Genomic DNA, 23594 nt, shown 5'->3' on the forward strand with positions numbered 1-23594 from the left:
TATGGATACTGTGCTAAATTTCACAGTTGTTATCAAACTAACACAAATGATTGTTAATCAGCCACTACCTTTCAAAATATCTGTGTGCATTAACAAGAAAGGTTAAGCATCTGAAAAACCAGACCTCATTAAGTCTGCATACGTATGTATACACTAATGCTGAAAATATGGCTACAATAGTAGGCAATTTCTTCTTGGCAATTACGTGCTATGTTTATGCGATCCTGCGACCAATCTTACAGCAGCATGCACTTCGGGAACAGATATTCTGATCCAACTCTCAGTTGTCTGCGATATTTAGTTTGTCTGCCACTGTGGGGCATTCTGAAGCCCTTGGAGTGAATAAGTTTTCATCAGCAATTTCTGTGAAACATCGAAAATTTAATTTCCCTACGGAATTAACACAGGATCACGGCGGCCATTTTGTATTTCATTTGTCAGTAAATATTGGATAATTTGTTTCTCCAGTACCAAATTAGGTTCGGTGATTCCTTAGTTTATTCTTGATGTCGAGAAGTATTGATATGAAGTTTCCTTACATGAGGGTAAGGCAGAAGTTTGACATGTACAGTTTCAATTTTGAGCACTGGTGAGTGTTTTCATTTCTAGACGAATGTTTTATACATGAAAGTATGCAAAGTGCGTTGCAAATTCGTTCACAACAAGTCGTAAAATGATAATAAACATGTTCTAACACATGTCTGTCACAGGTGTGTCAATCAGGTCTTCGAATGTGTAAGCTGGTTAATCTGAACATTTTATTTTACAAAATTTCCATCCATAAAGTATTCAGAACTGTTCTATAATAGAGCGATTCGTCGACTGCTTTTCAGTTTTGGTTAAGATGGTGAGCCGAGCTGATGTAAAGTCGAAGACATTGAGCGTTCTTTTTTTTTCCCTCACCCTTTTTCGTGCACACAAAACCATTAATTCATTGCAGAACAAAATACGACAATTTTGATATGTTAAAAGCAGATGTCCATATTTTTTACAAGCTGTAACAACTAGAGGCTTCTAAAATCCCACTTTTATTGGGTGCTACGCATTTACATTTACAGTGGCGCAATATAATCTTGAAACATCCGGGGCAAAAGGGCACACATTAAAATTAAAAATGGTTATTGGAGTAAATAAACCCGGTCTATGACGAATAAAAATCATTTGAAAAAGTAATTTTTTTCCATATTGAAATGACGTCAAATATATCACTATATTGGTTTTCCTGTCGTTGTTTTATTGCGTTATCATTATTGACTATTATTAAGCGAATATTTCGCAAACAATCGAACAAAGAAATTGGGAGAATTAAGTAACACGGCTAACTCACATATTTATCGCCGAACAATTAAACAGAACGTGTTATTGTTGCTGAAAATAGTTGGTACAGTTACGATACAAGAGGTATTCTCCAGAAAGACCAACTCCTTTGAATTTCCAAGACTAGTATTTATATACAGTACATGATAATAATATCCTCTAGCATTTTTATGAACAACTATAATTGCGTTTTGCAAACTGAATCCTTATCAATATACCTTGATATCAATGCAAAGTTCAATGGCCTATTGAAGCGACAAGACAAAGGACTGTGCAATGGCTCTTAAGTCATCGCTGGTCTGGTCCCCTGCCCGATTTCTACCACTGGCTGCGCTGCTCACGTTAATAGGGTCCCTTTTTACGTGAGCAGCGCAGCCACCGCTAGAAATGGGGAAGGAGACCAGTCTATATTGATAGCCTGAAATTCATTACCCATCATGCAAATCGCCATCAAGCAAGTAAACGGTTACTGTGCCCTTCGCACAGGGGTTTTTAACAACTGATGATGTTGATGAGCTTTTTCTAACAAAATGGGAAAGAATTTATCGAAGATTTGACGAGTTAGGTGGAATTTATCAGATTCTGATCACAGCATGTTCCATGACTGTGAAGCGATCAAGACTTGATCGTGTGAAACAATTGGTCAGAGTTTGTCAAAACTCGGACGACTACCACAAGTTGTCCTAGGTCATAAAAATGTAAAACTGCGTAATACTTTACTATTACATTTTTCTCGATCGCGACGACATATTTTCGATTGCCCATAAATTTATTGTAACGAAGAGTCAACCAGTATAGCTTTATGTAGTGACTTGCTGGAAGTCAGGGGGTCCAGTTTATGATATCCCTTATTGTAATACATCTGCTGTTGCTTGTTATAGAGAACTAAAGTTTAAAAAATTCTATATTTTTGTGAGTAAATATTGGACTCGCCTGTGGCTCCTCCAATACGTCATCATTGGAGTTTCGTCTATACATGACTGTACATTACACTATACTAGCCCTCTGACTTAAAATCAATCTATTCTACAGCAGTTCAAACGATTGAAAATGTGTTGATTGGTCACTGCGATACATGATTATAGAGAAGGATAAATACTTCAGTATTTATATTTGCATCCACGTAAAAACTAGGTATACGTATCTATAAATGTATGCATCTATTTATCTATGTGTTTATGTATCTATGTATGCATCTGCACGTATGCTAAAATTTATCCATTTCAGCTTCTCTGATTTTCTGATTTTTTGTTCGGTCAAGGAGTTGTAAGGTGAAGAAATCTCAGTCAGCCATGGTAATGTGTAAAGTTTATGACAAATGTGTCCATTGAGCTGCCAATATCTTCAACAAATTGGTTTAACCACATTTAATACAATAGTGCCTGGTATGCAGGGATTGAAATATAATTTGTTGTCAACCCTGTGTACATCAGTTTTTTCATCCACATGTACCAGGTTTTGCTTTCCTGCACCAATGTAAGAAATAAAGTTTATCATCAAAATATGTTATTTCGTCATCGTCATCGTCCCAATGTAAGTTCTTCTGCTGACGACGTAGTTGACGGCGTGGATAAGCTACATATGCGCCGACACATTTCTACCGATCCCATACCAGAACATTCACCGCATTCTGGAGATACCCTTCATCAGACTTCTCCGATGTCCGCTGTTTTGGCATGTTTCCGATTAATTTAAACTTCAAAATGAGGATAGACAGAATGAAAACAATGCCATGTGGCTGACATAAAGGACAGGTGCCGATATAACACAAGAGACCAAATGTGGGACTCTGCACGGTATTATTAGTGAGATGTATTACTAGTTTCGTGATAGGCGAGACTCAAGAAAACCTCGGGACTCACATTTGTACGTCTGTCCGTACCGTCAGCTGCGCACTTTATTTTGATGTTATAATGGTCAGCGAAGCGAACGAGGTCTTGAAAGCGAGACTATAGAGCCATATTCCTAGGGCAAGTTCTTAAATAGATCCGTTTATCAATGCACCGGCCGACTTTTTTATTTGTTAGTGTAAGCCGACTTGGTTTATCCAATTTTGGCTGAGTCAATGGCATCAGCTGAAGAGCACCCTAAATGAAGATAATGAGAGATTAAAAAACAGTGAATTCCTAGCTATATGTTGCCAAGTGAGTATTGAGCACGGTGACCTATCCAAAATAAAATATTAAAAACCCAAGACATGACTCAGATGCCACTTATAAAAGTTTTGCAAAATTGCGCCTCGCTTCACATCACATCACACGCGCCTCAGAGACTCGTACCTTTGTTGTGCTTTGTACCGAAATCCGGGACCAAAATATTGTGTAAACCCGTCTGCTCTAATAGAGCGACATCGCAAAAAGAAAATTCATCGCTCACGACAAAGCAATGTTGATGAAGATATACGTCGTATGCCAACTCGCTCATGGCTGTTGCAGTCAGACGACAGGAAGTGACAACGCTGTCATTGCGAAGTGCAAGCTGGATACTCTCATAAGGAAACTTCAAAAATCAAAGTCTTAACCGTGTACAACCCTCTTTATTAAGTATTCCCTTTTTTGGCATTTCATCAGTTCTAAGTTCAAAGGTCGTGGAGAGTTACACAAAATTGAGTCTGTTTAAAGCATTAGATAAACATTCACTCTGCCTCTGCGCATTATCTTTATCATCATAACATTACAAATTTGAAATGTTAAAGGTTGCTTATTTAACGAGTTTCTTATTGTTTAGTTACGGAATTAATCAGGGCAAGGACACAGTCATAGAAAAAGATCTTTAAGTTGCTTTTAAGTCGTAGGAAAATAATCACTCATGATATGATTTTTTGATGCTCATATTTATTTCAATGATTTAACATATAGAGTGAAAGAAAATACAGCCAGTTATAATTATCTTATTATATCGAGCGTTCAATTTTAATCATCGTATATTGCGATATTTCCAACATAGTTGTCAGTCAGAAGAATAAATGGATTAAAAGTTAAACAAAGCCCTCTGCAAGAGATCATTGTTCATCAGTATATGCTAATCATATGCTATTATATGCTAATTATCGTGCCTATTCAACCAGCCATGACCTCAAATTCGCAGATAGTCAGCATCTGCTCCTTATCAATCAGCTGAAGACTGACGTATCTTCCTCGCATTGGAGTCTCACATCCACATCTGATAACGATCGGTTTCTCTCTGGACATTTTCCCCAGAATCATTATACCGCATATGGGGTTGTCTTCGAAATTTGCGCTGTCACCAACACGGATCTGAGCGTTCTTGATGCGGTGACCTAAAAGTTACCATAATAGATCATGCATATTTAATTTGGTGCACCACAATAAGTAAATGACGCAGGGTTGAATTATATAAAATCTGGTGGCGCAAAATGCAGCTCTATCTTCACCAACTCGTACTAAAATGTATATCAATGTCGAGTTAGATATAACTGGACCTCTCTTTAGCAAAAACAGCAGTAATGAAATTCGAATGCGGACACATGATCACATCAGTAGTCGATACAACCAGGCCGAACATACCTCAACTTTCTAATTTGTTGTCTGTTACAATGACTGTGCCTTAGGTAACAGTTTGCCAAATAAGAATGACCATGGTTGATATTGTAAGGCAACTGCTTCCAAGCCAACAGTCGAAACTCATTTATCAATACCTCCGTCTGAAGTGTGTTGTCAACCAAACGTATGTACTTCATGCAAGACAGGGAACTACCATAGAGGAGTATCGTATGACATTGTAAACAATTATGGAGCCATGCTCATATCGCTATCCGATGACATTAAATATCAGCCAATTATTTGATAGCAAAACAAAGATATGTACACATTTAACGTCGTCGATTTGGAGTTTCCCCTAAGTAAATGTGGGATCAAAACAAAATGGCTGCCACTGTCACCGTAGGATACCATGTTACCGACATCAAAATACTAACACAAAGGGCTTTGAGGAATGAGGATAATTCGGGTCTAGATATAGTAATAGTATTCCGAATTTTATAATTGTAGCAATATGTGGTACGTTGAAGTTCTATAAGTGTTTGTAAAAGCTCTAGTTCTCCTTCTAAAACATCTATTCACACGGCAACAATCGATGTAAACAAGCAAAATTACCGAAATTGAATGGGTTTAAATATACCTCATATTATATTGTTATTTTAAACTACCGATGAATAAGGTCGCTGCATTTGCGCCATCAACCTCTTCCTTGCATTGTGCCGTTAATCATAATAATAATCACACTTTTGACAGTAGCCACGATTCCAAGAAACACATAATTCAGACCTGTCAGAGCATCTATCTACTTATCCGCCGTATTGGATTCATCAGGAAATATCTCTCTCAACAGACTTGTCTGACTCTCATGTATTCAACTCTTTCTGCCAAGCTAGACTACAGCAACTCACTACTCTACGGTTTACCGGACTCATACATCAGATTACTACAAAGAGCACAAAACTCGGCTGCCCGTCTCATCACAAAAACAAGGAAAAGGGATCACATTACACCAATCCTGAAGGAACTTCACTGGCTCCCCGTGTCTTACAGAATTCAGTTCAAAATCCTACTTCTCACATATAAATCAATACATGGACTCGCTCCTTCATACCTGGCTGAACTCATTGAAGTCAACACCCCTAGCAGATCTCTCCGATCAAGTCTACAAACCACACTTAAAGTTCCACGAACTCGGTTAAAATCATACGGAGACAGATCCTTCTCCTATTCCTCATCAATTCTATGGAACAAACTGCCAGCCCCTCTTCGATCAGCCCCGGACATTCGCACCTTCAGATCTCTGCTTAAGACTCATTTCTTCAAGAGAGCTTACCTGTGACCTAGTGTAAAGCGCCAGTGAACATTGCTGATGGATACTAGGCGCTATATAAATTATTTATCCTATCCTATCCTATCCTAGTGTTATTTATGCTGCGTCCGCTCAGAGACTGGATTCGGTGACTTGCTCGATGCGGTTCCAATGCACCTCTTTCTGATACCACAAAGGCACAAGTAACACTTAATAATAAGATCCAAGTCAAGTATCTCGCGGTAATTTTTTAAAATTATGATGTCCGTTTCTTCCTTCGATTCACAGACCACTTTTATGAGCGATTTATTTCACCTCGTTGCTTACTTGGGCACAGTACTCTTTCTTCCTTCCATTTGATTTTGAAGAATTTGACTATTTGAGCGAGAGCCAATATGGCCAACCTGTGACCTCCATATGTATGATCCCATACATAGAAGCCCCATAAAGATTAATAAAAAATTATGACTGATAATATTCAGAATGATTTATTATTTGTTCAATGATCAGTCAATAAAAAAAGCTGCAAGTTATTAAATTATACTTTACAAGTATGTAGTATATGGTAATACTTACTGCAGCAGTCTTCCCTATTGTAGATCCTGACCTCATATACATTTTTGGATTCCAGCAAATCAACCATCCACCATGGTTGGTATTCCCTATCACTCCATGTACAGGAATTGCCTTTTTTCAAGTCACCATTCCTGTTTCCATCAACTGCCTTTTCAGCACCACCATCTTTCCTTGGCTTGTCCGAGCTTTGGGTCGCGGGTTTACCTCGTGCAACATCAGCAATTGGTACCGGATATTCGCAAGCTAATGTTGATAGGATATTGATATATTTATTACTACAATAGCTCATCTTGTAAATTCAACAAAAAGAATAAAATTATAGTTTCGGGGTTTGTTTCTGTTTCACTAGTTTTAAGTGTTTCGAGTATTCTTCCGCCTAATTTCTGTGTCTTCTTTTGTGTTTGACATTCGCATCGATTAATAAACATCGAGAGTAGAGTGGCATTTATGCAGACCGATGCCATCCTATGATACAAATAACATTGAAATCTTGTATGAAAATATAGCATGCATTTTCTCTTTCGGGAATATCACATAGATATAAAAACAACAACAATAAGTATATAATACTTACGCGGTTGAGTAGGAATATGTGTTGCTATTTGTAAAAATAATAAGATGAAATTAGTGTCGAATCGTAATTACGCTTGTAACAATGGTTCAGCTTTAGTTTCAACGCCTAACGTTGCTGTAGACGTAATTTTAAATTGATTAATCAGAAATCACCGACTTTCGATAGTAAAAGTTTCACGCTGCAACCAATAAAATATGAATAATCTCTACAAGAAACTCTAAGTACCACATTTTAATTATGACTATTACATTCTTATAGCTAAATACTTTGTACTGCGCCGGAGAATTATTTCTCTATCCAGAGCTTTCGACAACTATCCAGCCGTCTTTATCAATGGTGTTGATTAGCACCACTGCGCATGCGTGTTCTTAAAATATTAGCGTCCTTGGATGTTTAGACGATCAGACGCCCAGATGGCCAGATAAAAACCAAGGTATTTAGGAAATCAACACACACTGACCAATATTTACATTTCACCTCAAATCACCCTCTGGTTCATAAAATTGGGGTAGTCAGAACCCTCCATCACCGAGCAGATCTCATCTGCAGCGATCCCAATGACAGGTTGGAGGAGAAAACCCACATCAACAATGCCCTTCATCACTGTGGTTATCCATCCTGGGCAATTAAGCAGGTAACCCGTACCAGAAAGAAGGCCCACACTAACTCAGTACAGAGGAATAGAAATCAAAAGAAAGTGTATGTAACGGCTCCATATATCAAAAACCTCACAGAAATATTGCAGCACACTTTCAGAACATATGGTGTGCAGTTACGCGCTACGCCCTTTAACACAATCAGACAACTACTGGTATGCCCGAAGGATCCCACACCATCGAAAGACGTACGTGGTCCTATTTATCACATCCGATGTGAGGTTGTGGAGATAATGAATGCAAAATGGACTATATCGGAGAAACAGAACGATCCCTGCAAGCCCGAGTGAAAGAACATCGGCGTCCAAGCTGCGTCACTTCAGAGGTTTCTAAACATATTCACAATGATTCCCCGGGTCATAATTCATGGTAGAAAATGTGAAAATCTTGGATCCGGAGCCGGATTGGTTCAAGAGAGGTATTAAGGAAGCGATATACATAAGAACACATAAACCAACGTGTAATCGGGATGGCGGACGGTATCAACTTCCTCGAATCTTGGATAATATTTTAAGATCACGCATGCGCAGTGGTGCTAATCAACAACATTGATAAAGACGCCTGAATAGTTGTCGAAAGCTCCGGGTAGAGAAATAATTCTCCGGTGCAGTACAAAGTATTTAGCTACAAGAATATATTACGTCTGCACAGTTGAGTCTGCATCATTGTATTACTATTACATTTATCACAGAGTTTAACATTTGTTATTGAAAATAAATGACCAGAACAGATTACTCGAACAAATATCTTATAAATGAGAATTATGAGATCCGTTGAGAGATGTCTGTATCGAACCATATGAACAAACGCTACTTGTTTTTGAAAAGGCACTGAAGAAATAGACGTCGATACTTATATCAAGTTTGCGATACTTTAAGAGGATAACTTTGTGCTATTTAAGGAGTTTTCTTGATCATAATATTAGAGTTGCTCTGTGTGCAGTTTCTCCACTCACTTTGAATTCCTGGTGTTGCCAGTGTAGATCAGAAAAAAAGAACAAAAAGGACATGCAAACATGTTAGTTTGACATACTTCAGAAGGTATCTTGCATATGGTCTATGCTACACGTAAATAGAAAATTTCGTATAAATGTCTTAAACTAGCTGTATAAACGAATATACAGCTGTCCTTTTAGTTTTCAGATACCAGAAAATATCTGTATAAATTTCAACGCCTTTAATAATGCGAAGAAACCATAGGTGCCGCATATCATATGAAGAGAATGGCAAGAACGGCAAACTGGGCCGAATTATATCACGAAATGACTAGATCAATATTCACTACATCTTGTCGATTATCAACACAAACCTGGTGCTTCGGTTGGTGGTGCTTCAGTTGGTGGTGCTTCGGTTGGTGGTGCTTCAGTTGGTGGTATCACTGTAAGAAGTACAGAAATGAAAATTCATCATCATCATCATCATCATCATCATGATCTGCTTTTTCGTCTTCCTCTTCTTCTCTTTCTTTAAAGCATGAATATCCGCCGGCGCTGATTTATATGGTTTGGACATACCATTCTGTTTCTAGGTGTTTCGTCACCTAGAAACAGATTATAACAATATTATATATATGCTTCCACGCATATATAACGAAAAGTACCTAACTATTCATGTCATCACGTGATGTCATGAATTTTTTGTTAGTTTTACGCCATTGTGAATGTGTGCATTTACGGAACCAAATAACATAAATGCCAGAACAATTAACTTTATGAACAATCATATTCAAGCAAATCTATTTCAGAATTGGTCCAATAATGGACTATAAATCCAACAAGTTTGAAGCTTCAGCCGTGATGCACGTGGTGTTCTTCCTTTGATGAGAATGAACTGCGTTCTGGCCGATGCAGTTGTGGTCAATACAAGGCTATACATCTTCAAACGAGAGAAACACAAGATTCCTCAAAAAAATATTTGAAAAGTTTGTCGTGTGACGCTGAATGGAAAGCGCCTACCTTTTTTCGTGTATCAATAATTCATTCATTAATTAAGCTTAAGATAGATCATATATACCTGGTTCACCATACACTTCCAATTCGCACAGGTAGATAGCTCGAATGTAGTTAGGGGTTAACTTAACAACTGATACGTATCGCCCGACGGTAGGTATATTATGACAGTCCAGTGCCATGGTTTTTGGCGGGTCTCTGATGTCAAAAGAGGCACACTCTTGGTTTGCGAAATGGTTCGGCGAATCACCAACATGTATTTCAATATCTTTGTATCCACCTGGTAATTATGAATGAGAAGAAGCATGTCATTTTGATATTATAATATCATCAGTATATATTGGCATCATACTGTCACTGGGCAGATTTTGAGGATAAAGTCATAACAAATGAACAGCTAACAATATTCGAACACAGAAATAACTGAATATGAGATATTGCCACTTCTTTCAATTCATCATGAAATGGAAAAATGTATACAAACTTCATTTGCATACAGCTTACATGGAAATTAAAGTGTTTGACTTATGCCTGACAGTATTTAGGCTGTGAGAGACTTTACACTTCGCTATGTTAGTTATGTATGTCTTGTTACATTTGTAGCGTCAAACATGTACGATATGATAACGCATTTAGCTAGTTGGTTGTGAAACTGCCTTTGTTTACGTTCTTTCAATATTATTAATGGAAAAATGTGTATTCGTGCTTGTGTTTCTGAGTGTGATATCAGTCAAAGATACTCACAGCCCCTTTGTGATACAGTATTATCACAGTTGTCTGGGAAAATCAGGTTCACTGACGACACGAGAAAAGGCTCGCCCAAGTCGATCATAAAGCCTGGGCTCTCGACCTTGACACCTGAGTCGGCACATGTATTGGAATCACCATCATCAAGATAACGATATGTGTGTTCGGTACCAGACGATAAATTTATGCCTGACACCTTCTTATTAAGAGCCACATTTGGTCCTGAGCGGAATGGACACAAGACGTCATAATGTTACAGAGTGTCGATAAAATAATTTCGTTAACCACGTCATGAGATTTGTGTGATGATGAACATGATGATGATTATGATGATGATGATGATGATGATGATGATGATGATGATGATAATGATGATAATGATGATAATGATGATGATGATGACTATGATGATGATGATGATGATGATGATGATGATGATGATGATGATGATGATTGCTTTGTACAGATATATAATTCAGAAATTAAAGACATAAAATACGTTTGAACAATTTCTCAAATTGTAACATAACAATCAAGGATGAAAGAAATATACAAATTTACCTATGGCATATCGTTTATTAAGGTATGATGCGTGTTTTGGACAGATATTTGGAATCCCAAACTATTAGAACTCTTCTCTGATCTACCACTTGTTGTTAGGGTTCATAAAACTGCCTAAAAAAACTTAACTGCTTTAGTTTTTCGAAAATCGAAATTTTTATTTTTTTGCATAGACCTAACAAGGGGATGGAGGCCATTTTGAATTTTAAATATCGGTAAATCTTGGGTGATTTCTTTTTTCTAGTACAGAAACTTGCACTGTGACCCCCAATTTTTATTCGTGATTTTAAAAGAGGATAAGTGAAAGATTCCTCGAGGAAAGTTTAAGCAAAACTTTAAGTCTTACATTTAAGAGGTGCATATACTCCCTTAAATCGGATCATACATTTGTACGAATATGGTTATTGCATGTTTTATCTGTGAAATATGACGTTTCAGCAAACACAAGTAATAATTTCTTCCTCATACAATATCCCCATGATAGTTTAGCTCTTGTTCGAAGTGTATATCAAAGTAGAAAGATGAAAAGGGCAGAGAAACGCTAGAACAAAATGTAAAGTCTTTATACACAGATTCTACCAAGAACTGAAAAAAGGAAATGATAAACCATAAAGTGCTGGACAACAGACACAATGAAGCCCGAAACATTGATCAGGTTTACAATGGAAACCGTGATGATATAATAGTACTAACAATTTGTTGTTTATATACTTGTTTGCAATGATTTAAAACGTCAATTTCATCTTGATTTGAAAAATTAACAAAATATGTGCGTGGACATGCCACTTTGCATGATAATCGCTCAAAACAGCAAACGTTGCCACATCGAAGGCGCTAGGTTTTTGGCGGAAGGACTATATGTTCGCAAACGTCGGACAAATTCGGTAATATAAATCTATAATGCACATCACATCTCCGGATGTTAGAAATCTACACGTATATTGTGCACATGTATAAGTGCACACACCGAGAGATAACAATTGTGCACCATGTATGTATGTATGTATGTATGTATGTATGTATGTATGTATGTATGTATGTATGTATGTATGTATGTATGTATGTATGTATGTATGTATGTATGCATGTATGTATGTATGCATGCATGCATGTATGTATGTATGTATGTATGTATGTGTTTGTGTATGTATGTATGGATGGATGGATGGATGGACGGACGGACGGACGGACGGACGGGCGGATGGATGGATGGATGGACCGACCTACTGACGGATGGACCGACCGACCGACTGATGGATGGATTGATGGATGATTGGTTCACTTGACGATGGTCATGATAAAACATTTAGTCATGGGACGGCGCTCAAACCTCAACAACCTCCATGCATTAATATTGCGTTCGAGCGGCCACACTGGTTGGACAATGTCAGTCTAGAGATGGCAAAATTCAAATGAATAGATCAATTCATTGAAAATAGAATATGACCAACATACCTGATGATTCAGCTAAATGAAATGCTGCGATTACGATAAATATTAAAACTTTCATTGTCCTCTGCTCTTCAGACACTAAGTTGTTTTCCACCTTTTTCCAGACCTGGAATTACAATTCAGACCTTGCGTAAAGCAACTTAATGAAAAAAATGTGAACATAAAAATAACTTTATCAGTCTCATAGCTTGCTGGATACTTAAAGAGTCCTAAAGCCACTTGCAAAGTTGTCACGATCCAATTTCTTTTGGTTTTCGAGTCTTTTAAATATCTTCTTCATAAAGTAAGAATTGTAATGCTTATTGTTTTCAAATTTTACATCCTCTTTCCAAGGCCACACACATTGCCTATCCCTGATAAAGTAGACATGAGCACCGATCTCTGTCTGTCTGTCTGTCTGTCTGTCTGTCTGTCTGTCTCTCTCTCTCTCTGTCTGTCTGTCTCTCTCTGTCTCTCTCTCTCTCTCTCTCTCTCTCTCTCTCTCTCTCTCTCTCTCTCTCTCTCTCTCTCTCTCTCTCTCTCTCTCTCTCTCTCTCTCTCTCTCTCTCTGGCTGCAAGTTGCCATACGGATGCGGGTACAAAAATTGATTGGCGAGCGAAGAATGTAAAAAAAAAACTCTTATCGCACAATCAACAGAGACCGAACCACGCCCCTGTGAACAATTGGGGGAAATTGATTATCTTGAGGTCATACAAAACACAACAGTCTTCCGAAAAATCGATGAATCGTAGGTTCGAAGAAAATTAATTTTATCAGACCATTCGTATCTTAGCTTAAAAGTCTTTTACAGAATCTATATGATGTACGAATGGGCCATGTTTTATCTTTTTGAGAAAGAGGAGCATTTAAACTAGGGAAGGATTCTGACCGACTAATCCTATTTAAGGCAAAGATATAGGAAATGCATGAATGTAGTATAATTTAGATTTAATTTCTTTCAGATGGCCGAAAATCTTTATAATTTAGCACATTGATATTTCGTCTTCAATTTTTAATTTTCAAACGTGTAGTTGGTATATGTTTACAAGAATTGATTGTCATTCATACGCTTCATGCTAAAGACTTTACCGCAAGATAAATGAAATAGCATGTAAAAAGCAACACACCCTAGGTAGGCTTTCTTAAAAATTAAAACATTCTGGTTAAGGACACTTACCTTGCCGAGAGAAGTTATCGCTCTGACTACGGACTGCTGTTCTGTCAAAGTTTGAATTTGATAGAATTTATATTCACAATTTAGGTATAAATTTTCCTTAAGTCTTTACGACCTGATTTGCATACACAACGGATATATATGCAAAGCATGCTATAAAATTCAGGTCAACCAACTGTAATTTATTCGTATGGCGTATTGTAGTGTAGCGAAGTGAAGTGTGAATGTCAATCAAACATAATTTGCATAACATATATTCAACTGTAAGATAAGGAACTGAGATTCTGCACTGCCAGAGAAATCGTGAAAAGGTTCTACCTCAATTCGTTAATATTTTCAGCTAAGGATTTTCTGCATGCAGCGATGTTCTGAAGTGTTTTTAAAAAACACATACTTTTCAGCGAATGCGCACTTGAACCGTAAATTTGATGAACGACCTACTATATGACTTTTTACCAAAATAGTACATAGCAACAAATAGTGGCCAGGAATAAACATTGCCATGCTGGCAACATCTATTTCCACTCTAATGATTTACAGATACCCTGAACCTCTGTGTAAATAGACTGCACTGCACACAATTACACCCACCGAAATCAACCGTTGCAATGTTTGTAGAAACTTTCTTTGCAGGATTATTTGTTTCCTGATATAATTTATATTCAAGGTGGATTTCAAAAACCTTGCCTAGGGAACAGGAGGGTAAAGATTGCCGATGGATAAGGCGATTGTTTGTATTGAATATTCGATATTAGTATTGCGATTCTTTGCCAGATCTTTGTCAGTTTGAAGGTTGAAGAAACATTTTGAACTTCAATCTGTTCAACGTAATGAAAGACAGAGTGATCAAGGGATTTCTGACAATAGTATCTGAGTCAAACAACATCGATACTAAAATTGACTAGACTGAACATTGTGGCTGCTTTCTACCATGTTTGGCCGGTCAATATGTGTAGACTTATCCACGTTGCCGTACTATAAAATCGAAGCATCCTTTCTGAACCATTCTCCACCAGTTCTAAATCTTAATTCGCGAGAGTTATTAACTATCGTGTAATTGATGATACATGTCAACATGTTCTCAATTGATCAACTGTTTTGTAAAAAACTTTCATTGATCAATATGTAAGTTACAGTGCTATAAATAATCCTCTTTCTTAAAGTTGCTGCTGTTATAATGGCTTATATCAGGTACATTTACAGGGAGCATAAGTTCTTTATACACACAGTGCGTCGAACAAATACTCACATCTCAAATTGGATGGATGCATTGTTATACTAGATAGATATAACATGTTATCCCAATTTTGTATTAAGTGTGTTCCATATGTTGTTTGCTTTCGTTGGACAAATCGTAGCTGTTGTCATATTCGCTACGTAAAATGTAAAACTACAGACTGGCAAAATAGTAATTAAGAAAACAAATTAAGTGAGGATGTGTCAAGTGAATGCCTTTCATATTAGTCCTCAGTTTTTGTTGAATCAAACTTTCAATCAGTGACCCACAATTTATGAAAATACAACAACACAGGAGATCAAGGTGTGTTACATGTTGACCTAACATTTCCAAGCTGACTGAGTTCCTTTCCGTGTTGAAGAAAAAATTTTCAGTAAAACGTTAAACATAAACGTCGATTTAGTTTTAAAATTCGTTTTAATGTATATTTCTACGTTAACAGCTGGTCTGTATCTCAGAGTCTATAAAACCATACGTATAGTGTTCTCATAAATTGTGGGTAGTGGCTTTGTAGTCTGGCAGCCAGTGGGGTAAACCTTGCTTTGTGGTCTTAAGTTTTTTTCTTGGTGGATTTCGTTTGTCAAGACCACCACAAAAAGAAATATAATTACTGGCCCTCTGTCAGCATTGAGCAATTTGAGAAAATTAGCATAATCAAAATGGCCGCCAGCTTATTGCACTTTGTATTAGAAAGAAGCCTCAAATGGCTTTATACATACTGTAACTTTGTTTTTTCTCGTTTAATCACCAAGCAATTGCTGACGGCAAACTAGAACATAAATATTGTCATATATTATTTAAATGAAATGCTAATTTGCATAATTTCAAGATGGCGGCTAGCTGTAAACATGTCCGGCAGCCAGCTGCCAGTGGGGTAAACCTTGCTTTGTGGTCTTAAGTTTTTTTCTAGGTGGATTTCGTTTGCCAAGACCACCACAAAAAGAAGTATAACTACTGGCCCTCTGTCAGCATTGAGCAATTTGAGAAAATTAGCATAATCAAAATGGCTGCCAGCTTATTGCACTTTGTATGAGAAAGAAGACTCAAATGGCTTTATACATACTGTAACTTTGTTTTCTCGTTCAATCACCAAGCAGGTGCTAACGGCAAACTGGAACATAAATGTTGGCATATATTATTTGAATGACATGCTAATTTGCATAATTTCAAGATGGCGGCCAGCTGTAAACAATTCTTTGTTGAACCACTTATATAGTGGTTCAAGATTGTACTACCGATTTTGTCAGTGATCTTATGTTTCTTTGTGTGTTTGTTTTTACTGTTTATTGGACCTGGTAATTTATTTGCCTTGAATGATAATGATTGCTGGAATCGATTTGATGTCATATTTGTTAAGCGTAACTCTACATTATTATCATTTACTGTACTTCGTGCAGTTATTTTAACACAGTAGGTTTTACATCACTGTTTTAATAGTTGCACGTACATAAACTTCTTTTTCTGTTGCAAATTTAATGTTCATAATCAGACATGTAAGCAGCCGAATAGTTAAGCCTTCGCCCATTTTCGAGTACTTGTCTGTTTACTTGTAAAAAGATATAAACTGATGCCGACAGTGTTCTGGTAATTGTGTTTCACTCTGCCAAGAGCCTCTGTTATGTTTCTAAGTAAGTTAGTGATCTTTATGCCTTTGCTGAAACCAACCTGAGTTGTGATTTTCTAACCCGAATCAATGATTAAGTAAGGTGGGAACTTTTTCCTAGCTCGACTATCAATGCATTTTATGTACATTTAAGAAAAAAACGTTGTGATTTACACTACTTTCGAGGTTGATATGGAATCTGCTGACGTCACATTGAATCCATGATTAGTCACACTTTGTGTATCAGAAAAATACTACGGGTTTGGAGTACAATGACTTATAGAAGATATTTCCAAAGTTACTCGGGTTCTCTAAAGGTGAAAAGGGAAGGCGGCTCAACGCACCATACTATTTTTGAGGATGTTCAGTTTTTTCGTATGTTACTCTTAATATGTGTAATTTTTTTTTGGGGGGGGGGGTTAATTTATTTTTGGATGTACTATGACGATTCGTCGTTCGGTCTGTAGTGTCAAAATCATTTGTGATCCATTTCAACATGCATTTCGAAACTCTTAAATGTGAGTTCTTCTTCAGTCTCTTTATATTGTTATTTTTATTTTGTTCGTATATGACCTCTAGATTTACATTTGTTCATTTAGGAACGAAACTATTATTGATATATTTGGATCTGAATCCAATCCAGTGTGAGATTGTATATTTGTATTGTCTGTGTATGGCCTGTTTTCCTTTGGATGTTGTTGAACTTTTTTGTTCTTTACTTAATGTGTTTATTTGTTTGTTTTTTCTCCTTTTCGTTGATCCTTTGCGTTGATTTTGGCTCTTACTACAAGTAATTCATCTTTTAAGTTTTGTTTCGCTTGTATGCTATGATTGGTTTTTCAGGGAACAAAAACTGAAGACGTTCATCGCTTTCAATTATTTTCCATTTCATTGTTAGTGCTTTTATATCATTTGTTCTAATTTGTGGACTGTATTTGGTTGCGTATGTATATTAGTTTTGTTATTATTGATTTTCCCTAGTTTGAGGTACGATTCGCACTTTGTGTGCCAAACTTCCTTTTTCTGATTGTGCGATTTCTGTGGTCTTACAACCTTTTTTTTGTTTTGTTTTTGGTTTTGTCGTAAATTCAACTGTCTTGGTTATTATTATATATTGTTACACGGGCATATCTCAGCAATTTACCTTAATTAAACCAGTAAAAATACCTTTTTGGGTCGCACGAGTTTCTGGCTAGATATTGAAATGGTGTGTTATTTTGGTGTGAGTTTTTGTGTAGAGAGTTCTCCCTTTATTGTATCGTTGACTTTGTAAATCATTAATGACACTTTGAGGAGAATACTCTATTGTAAATTTGAAAGTTCAGTGTAACTTATTGATGTTAGCCATAAATTCACATTCAGCTCAGTTTCTGTTCCCGCATAGATCATGAAAACATCATCTCTGAATCGTTTCCAAAAGGAAAGTCTGCCTCTGTGTAGTTTAATGGCCTCAGTTTCAAAGTTGTAGAATGTTGTATCAGCGATTTCCGGCGAAACTGGTGAACCCAGGCTACAGCCACAAATCTGTTGGTAGACGTTTCTGTTAAATTCAACCGTGTTATGTTGCAGAATTATTGTTAGTAATTCTTTAGTGGAACGCTTCGATCTTTTCTTTATATTTTACAGCTGTAATTGATAGTTGATACTGAATCAAGTGCGTTGTGACAGCTTGCTTCAGTTTGTGGAGTATTTGTGTACATCGAGATTACATCCAGAGTAAAGTGACTAGTAATGCATTATGTTGTATTGTTATCTTGCTTAGTTTGTTGGTAAAGTCTGTTGTATCTTTAATGTACATTGGCTGGTTTTGCACAATCAGTTTTAAGAAATAGTCTACCTTCTGTATTCCGATATTTTGTGTGTTGGGCTAGAGCAGCCATAATTAATTTGGACCGTGACGACAAATGAATTTTGCTGATGCTGGTGACTTTTTTAAATTTTTGGAGTGGATACTGCGTTGGTGTGCATATTATGCGTATTCAAAGGATCATGATATTTGAACGTATCATTTGTCTATTGTTTATTTTAGTACATGTCCGTGTAGTTTTCTGGTTGTGTTGTCGCTGTCATTTACATGCACTTTTGTATCGCAATCTTTTTTGGCTTAAAAGTCTGTGACTTTCGTCAATGTAATCTGTTTAATTGATATTGCTATTCCATTTCCCTGCCTTTATCTAATGGTTTTATGGTAATTTCATGGTTCAATTTGATAGTGTTTTAGTGGCATTTTTTCTGCCTATGTTATGGTAGATTTGGTTGTATTGAAATGAATTTCGGAATTTTCCAGGGATAAATTTTAAGCCTCTATTCAATGTTATTTCAGGATTAATAGTTTAACACAATGGGAACTAATTTGGGATAATTGGATGGTGACGTAATGTCGATTTAATCTTCAATGTAATCTGATCTGCTTTTCTTTATATTACACACTTGTTTTTATAAGTAATTTGTGTATTCAGTTATATGGCACCGAACACTTTTCAGAAATTCGCAAAATATGAAAATCCAGTTATCCTAAATTAGTTCCAATCATGCTGTTCATATTCCGAGAGATATTTTAATACATTTAGAGTTCTTAGGGATTTATATTTAGTACGCTTGTGTGTGTCTTATTTTTTTGTTTCTTTAATTAATTCTTTTCTTTTGCTTCCATTATCAGAGAAGATTTCCTCAATCTGTTAAATTTTCTCTGTGAGTATTTTGAATATGATGGCCTGGCCGTTGTATTTCAATGGTAGTACTTTGGCTGAAAATTTGGTGGCCTGAAAAAGAGCCTTTTGGTTTGGTTGGGGAAGTAGTTTTTTGTACGTAACAACTTATATTTAGAGTTAATGTGTAAGTTGTTATTTGACTTCTTCTTCGAAACGTCCGAGGAGCTTCTTTGCTTGTTGTACTTTGTCTCTTTCTGTTAGAGATTATATTCCTTGTAAGACTGTTTTGGTATTTTCATTTGCCAGTTATTGGACCGGTTATATTTGTGTTCGGGCACGTGTATAATGTTGAGAGAGGTGTATGAAACACGGAGCCTACTTTTACCTCGTTGTATACTATAGTGTCCAACACTGTGTCCAAAATTATAGAAGACGAAAATATTAAACATATTACGAGTAATATAGGAAAACACTGAATATCCGCAAAATAGTATGGTGTGTGGAGCTGCATTCCCCTTTGCCGCACCAAGTCATTTAGCAGTCATTGTAGCATTGTTTATAATCTACTTTTGTACAGTTCAAGCTTTCCTATAAAATATGGTTTATGTGTTAATTTATGCAAATTAGTATTTAAATTTATTCATCTATGATTACTAACCTTATTTTAGTTGAAGCACTAATAGAAATGTGCTTTTACAAGCAGACTTTAACAATATAAAGCCTACTTCTACTGCTTCCAATGGTAATTTGTGATAATTTTGTGTTAATTTATGCAAATTAGCATTTAAATTTATTCATCTGTGATTACTAACCTTTTTTTAGTTGAAGCACTAATAGAAATGTGCTTTTACTAGCAGACTTTAACAATATAAAGCCTACTTCTACTGCTTCCAATGGTAATTTGTGATAATTTTGTGTTAATTTATGCAAATTAGTATTTAAATTTATTCATCTATGATTACTGACCTTTTTTAGTTGAAGCACTAATAGAAATGTGCTTTTACTAGCAAATTTTAACAGTATAAAGCCTACTTCTACTGCTTCCAATGGTAATTTGTGATAATTTGGCGGCCATTTTGTTTATGCTAATTATCTAAAATTGCTCAATACTGACAGAGATCCAGTAACTATTTTTTTCACTTTGGTTATCTTGACTAGCAAAATCCGGTTTAAAAAAACTTAAGACCCTAACACAAGGTTCAGGACAAAAAGTGGATTTGGCTGCCGGACTAATTGTTACAGTTGACATTTCGAATAAAAAATCCAAAGTGGAAAAATAAACACACGGCGATATTGAACAGGGCTGCGGTAAGATTCCTATTTAGCATATTTAGAAAGATATATTCTATGATCAACTAGATCAAATGCCTCACACAAGTCAATGAAAACCATTCAAATCAATTTACCCTTGCTTATAGCCGTGGCAAGAAGCAACATCAAGCCATTAAATTAGGATTGCGTTGCACAAAACATGGTATATTTTGCTCCAAATCACATTTTTCAATGATTCAGTCAATTTCCATTAATTTACTAACCCAAGATGAATGCATTAGGTTTGCCTATTACCATCACAAGCAGTCATAAGCTAGGTGAAAACGAAATGTAAATTTATGCACATTTATGAAAATTATCTGTTTCTTGGCTTCTTTTCAGGGTTATAAGCGGCATGAATCCATTAGGCAGATGTTAGGCCTAGACCAATGTCAGCTCGAGGTTTGATAACTTTTTGGGTGGGTAAATCCATCGAATTTTCGAGCTAGTGATGAAAATAGTGCAAAAATCAGCTGCCAAGTGGTATTTTTACCGAACTTCGTGCTCATTGATTCAATTTTCATGGGACGTAACACCCCATATTACTACAGAATGTTACACTCACCTTTCACTAGCTGCTTTTGTATTAAAGCAGAGAATACCCTGTGCAAAATCAAGTAGCAATGCTGACATAAAACCTCAAAGGTCTTCTGAACTATTTTCGTTGGTAACAAACCGGAAGTGATTTAATGATCTTGTAATGACTGGTATCATTCGATGTTATATATTTTTATCTTGAAAAAAAATTATGCGCCTTTTGATTTACTTATAATTTCAAAGTTCTCCTAGTAATTTTTAAACTTTATCCCCCTACCAAGCAAAATTACGTTGAGCCACGACGTCGTGTGAATACGCACTAACAAATATTGGCGGCTACTCTGTGCCCAAAGACGTTTGCCTTACTGTAATTCAGTGAGCCGCTGCGTAAGCTATAAAGTTAGTAGTATGCACTTCAGGGAGATATATTCGGACACTTAAACTTTTAAATTACTCCGTCAGACTAAAAATCAGTCTTGTAATGACTTTAAAGCTCTAGATGGAATCCAATTTTCAACGTCGTAATGAGCTTGAATCGGAAATTATTTTTCACGTTGAGCTGAGACAGGGATAGCGGCAATATTAACTTTAAAACAAATTCAACTTTCATAGTCGAGGCTCATACTACCTTTTGACTGTGCCCCGTTTCTCTTTATGCATTTTATTATCAATGTTTCCTAAATACGTTTATTGACAGCTGTTAAAATTATGGTGTACCAAATCTCTTACTCCGGCAAAATAGAAAATAAATATAGTATTCGCGTATCGAATGGCGCTCAGGTGGCTCAGGGGCTCAGGGGTCTCAGTATAGGCATATCCCGGTATTAGGGGATATTCATTGCGGTTACAATTCTTATGTTCTGATAATGATAACATGGTTGATGATTTGTAAACGAATACTCTGAACAGGCGTTCAACACTGATGTTCTTAAGACAATCCATGTAAAAGATTCAGCAAGCTAACAATAACCTTAAACTGATGACAGCATACCCGCAGAGCACACACAATGATAAATGTGCCGTGTTGAACGGGCAAGGTTTATTGTGTTTCAGAGCATAAAACGTCCATAGTATGCGTTTACTAAAATACATACGCCATGTATCTACTAGGCCGACTACAGACTATATTTGTTATTATGTACAACGTGCTGGTAGTGCCTTTCGAACCAAATTCATCATTAGATGTGTACAGGTACCATACCAACTCTTTGAAGAGTCGATAAAACAAAAATATCCCTTTATGACCTTAGAGCCATTTTTACAAACATTCAAGCGTATGTCATGTCCATAAATTACGTAGATGTTTTCGCCGTTGTCTGTGTTTCTATTATCGTCGCATATTCATCATCTCTAAATATCCCCTCTCAAAAGACAGTTTTTTTCTGACATGGACAGAAACCGAAATTATCAAACGACAAAAGTGAAGTCATACGAAAACATGAAGATGTTTATCTTAATTGATAAAGGTGTGAAACACCAAACGATTAAGAAAACGCCTACGTCTTTCTCGGCTTACACAGTGAATACTCCCTCAGACTATAGTGACCTTTCCTTTGATCCTTAGGTAGCAATAAAGTGTAGAACAATATGTCAGTCACATGTAAAAATAAGGTTATGTGTCTCACATTTTTAAATTGAAAATTCTCTAAGTAGACCCACACCTTACATCTGAACTGAGCAAATCATTAAAAAAAATGGACAGTAGGGTACATTTGAGCTTCCTTTCTAAGGTATAGAGAACCACAGAGTAACATAGACAGAGTGGCAACACTTGCATGCCTTTTGTTCCATGGTCGCCTCGGTAGACTATTGGCTTTTCATATTAAAATGAGCTTCAAAGGTGTTAAACATTTTGGAGGCTTTGTTTGTGGTTGATAATTACACGAGATTATGCGAAACATACGACGAGATGGCATCGTACTGCCAGTCGCGTAGCAACCATAGTTACTTTGTGAGCTCTCAGGCCAGAAACAGTGCTTCACGCCAATCAAAACATAACACGCCAGCAGTTTCATAAACATGTCCTTCTTGGCGCACGTATAAAAGACGGTATGACTGACCGTAAACCATTGAGTAAAACCAGACAGTATCGATAAAAGACTTTCAAATTTGGTTCAAACACACTCATTATATATTCATAAAAATGAGAAGAATTTTAAAACGGTAAAACCCACTTTCCTGAAGCTCAAAGCACTCCCGTTTTCGCCAGCACATCAATTCCGATCAGCACCACACGACAACAACAACACAAACTTTGTCGAACATACTTTCGCTTAACAATTGGTGAAAATCCGAAAATTACCGAAGGGTGCATGGTCGGCACTCTTCGGAGAAGAGAGCCAAGAGCTTCGTGAGGCGAGGCAAACATGGATTGCTTACGTAACCGCTTCACGCCTTAAACAATAGCCGTTGCCACTCTCTCTTTGTTACTCTGTGAGAGAACGCAGAATGTGCGACCCGC

The 23594-nt window shown here is 36.6% G+C and overlaps 1 protein-coding gene across 1 annotated transcript; it reads right to left on the reverse strand.

Annotated features, from left to right (window-relative positions):
- Nucleotides 1-4131: 4131 nt before the first annotated feature.
- LOC139147143 (uncharacterized) lies at nt 4132-13841 on the reverse strand. Its single transcript, XM_070718052.1, has 9 exons — nt 13798-13841; nt 12644-12746; nt 10625-10849; nt 9945-10160; nt 9241-9309; nt 8888-8896; nt 7277-7300; nt 6703-6945; nt 4132-4597 (listed from the first exon to the last, which is right to left on the reverse strand). The coding sequence occupies exons 2-9, from the start codon at nt 12696-12698 to the stop codon at nt 4377-4379; spliced, it is 1062 nt and encodes a 353-aa protein (XP_070574153.1). The 5' UTR covers nt 12699-12746; nt 13798-13841; the 3' UTR covers nt 4132-4376.
- Between the last annotated feature and the right edge of the window lie 9753 nt (nt 13842-23594).

The sequence above is a fragment of the Ptychodera flava genome, chromosome 2 (assembly GCF_041260155.1).
Source record: "Ptychodera flava strain L36383 chromosome 2, AS_Pfla_20210202, whole genome shotgun sequence".
NCBI lineage: Eukaryota > Metazoa > Hemichordata > Enteropneusta > Ptychoderidae > Ptychodera > Ptychodera flava.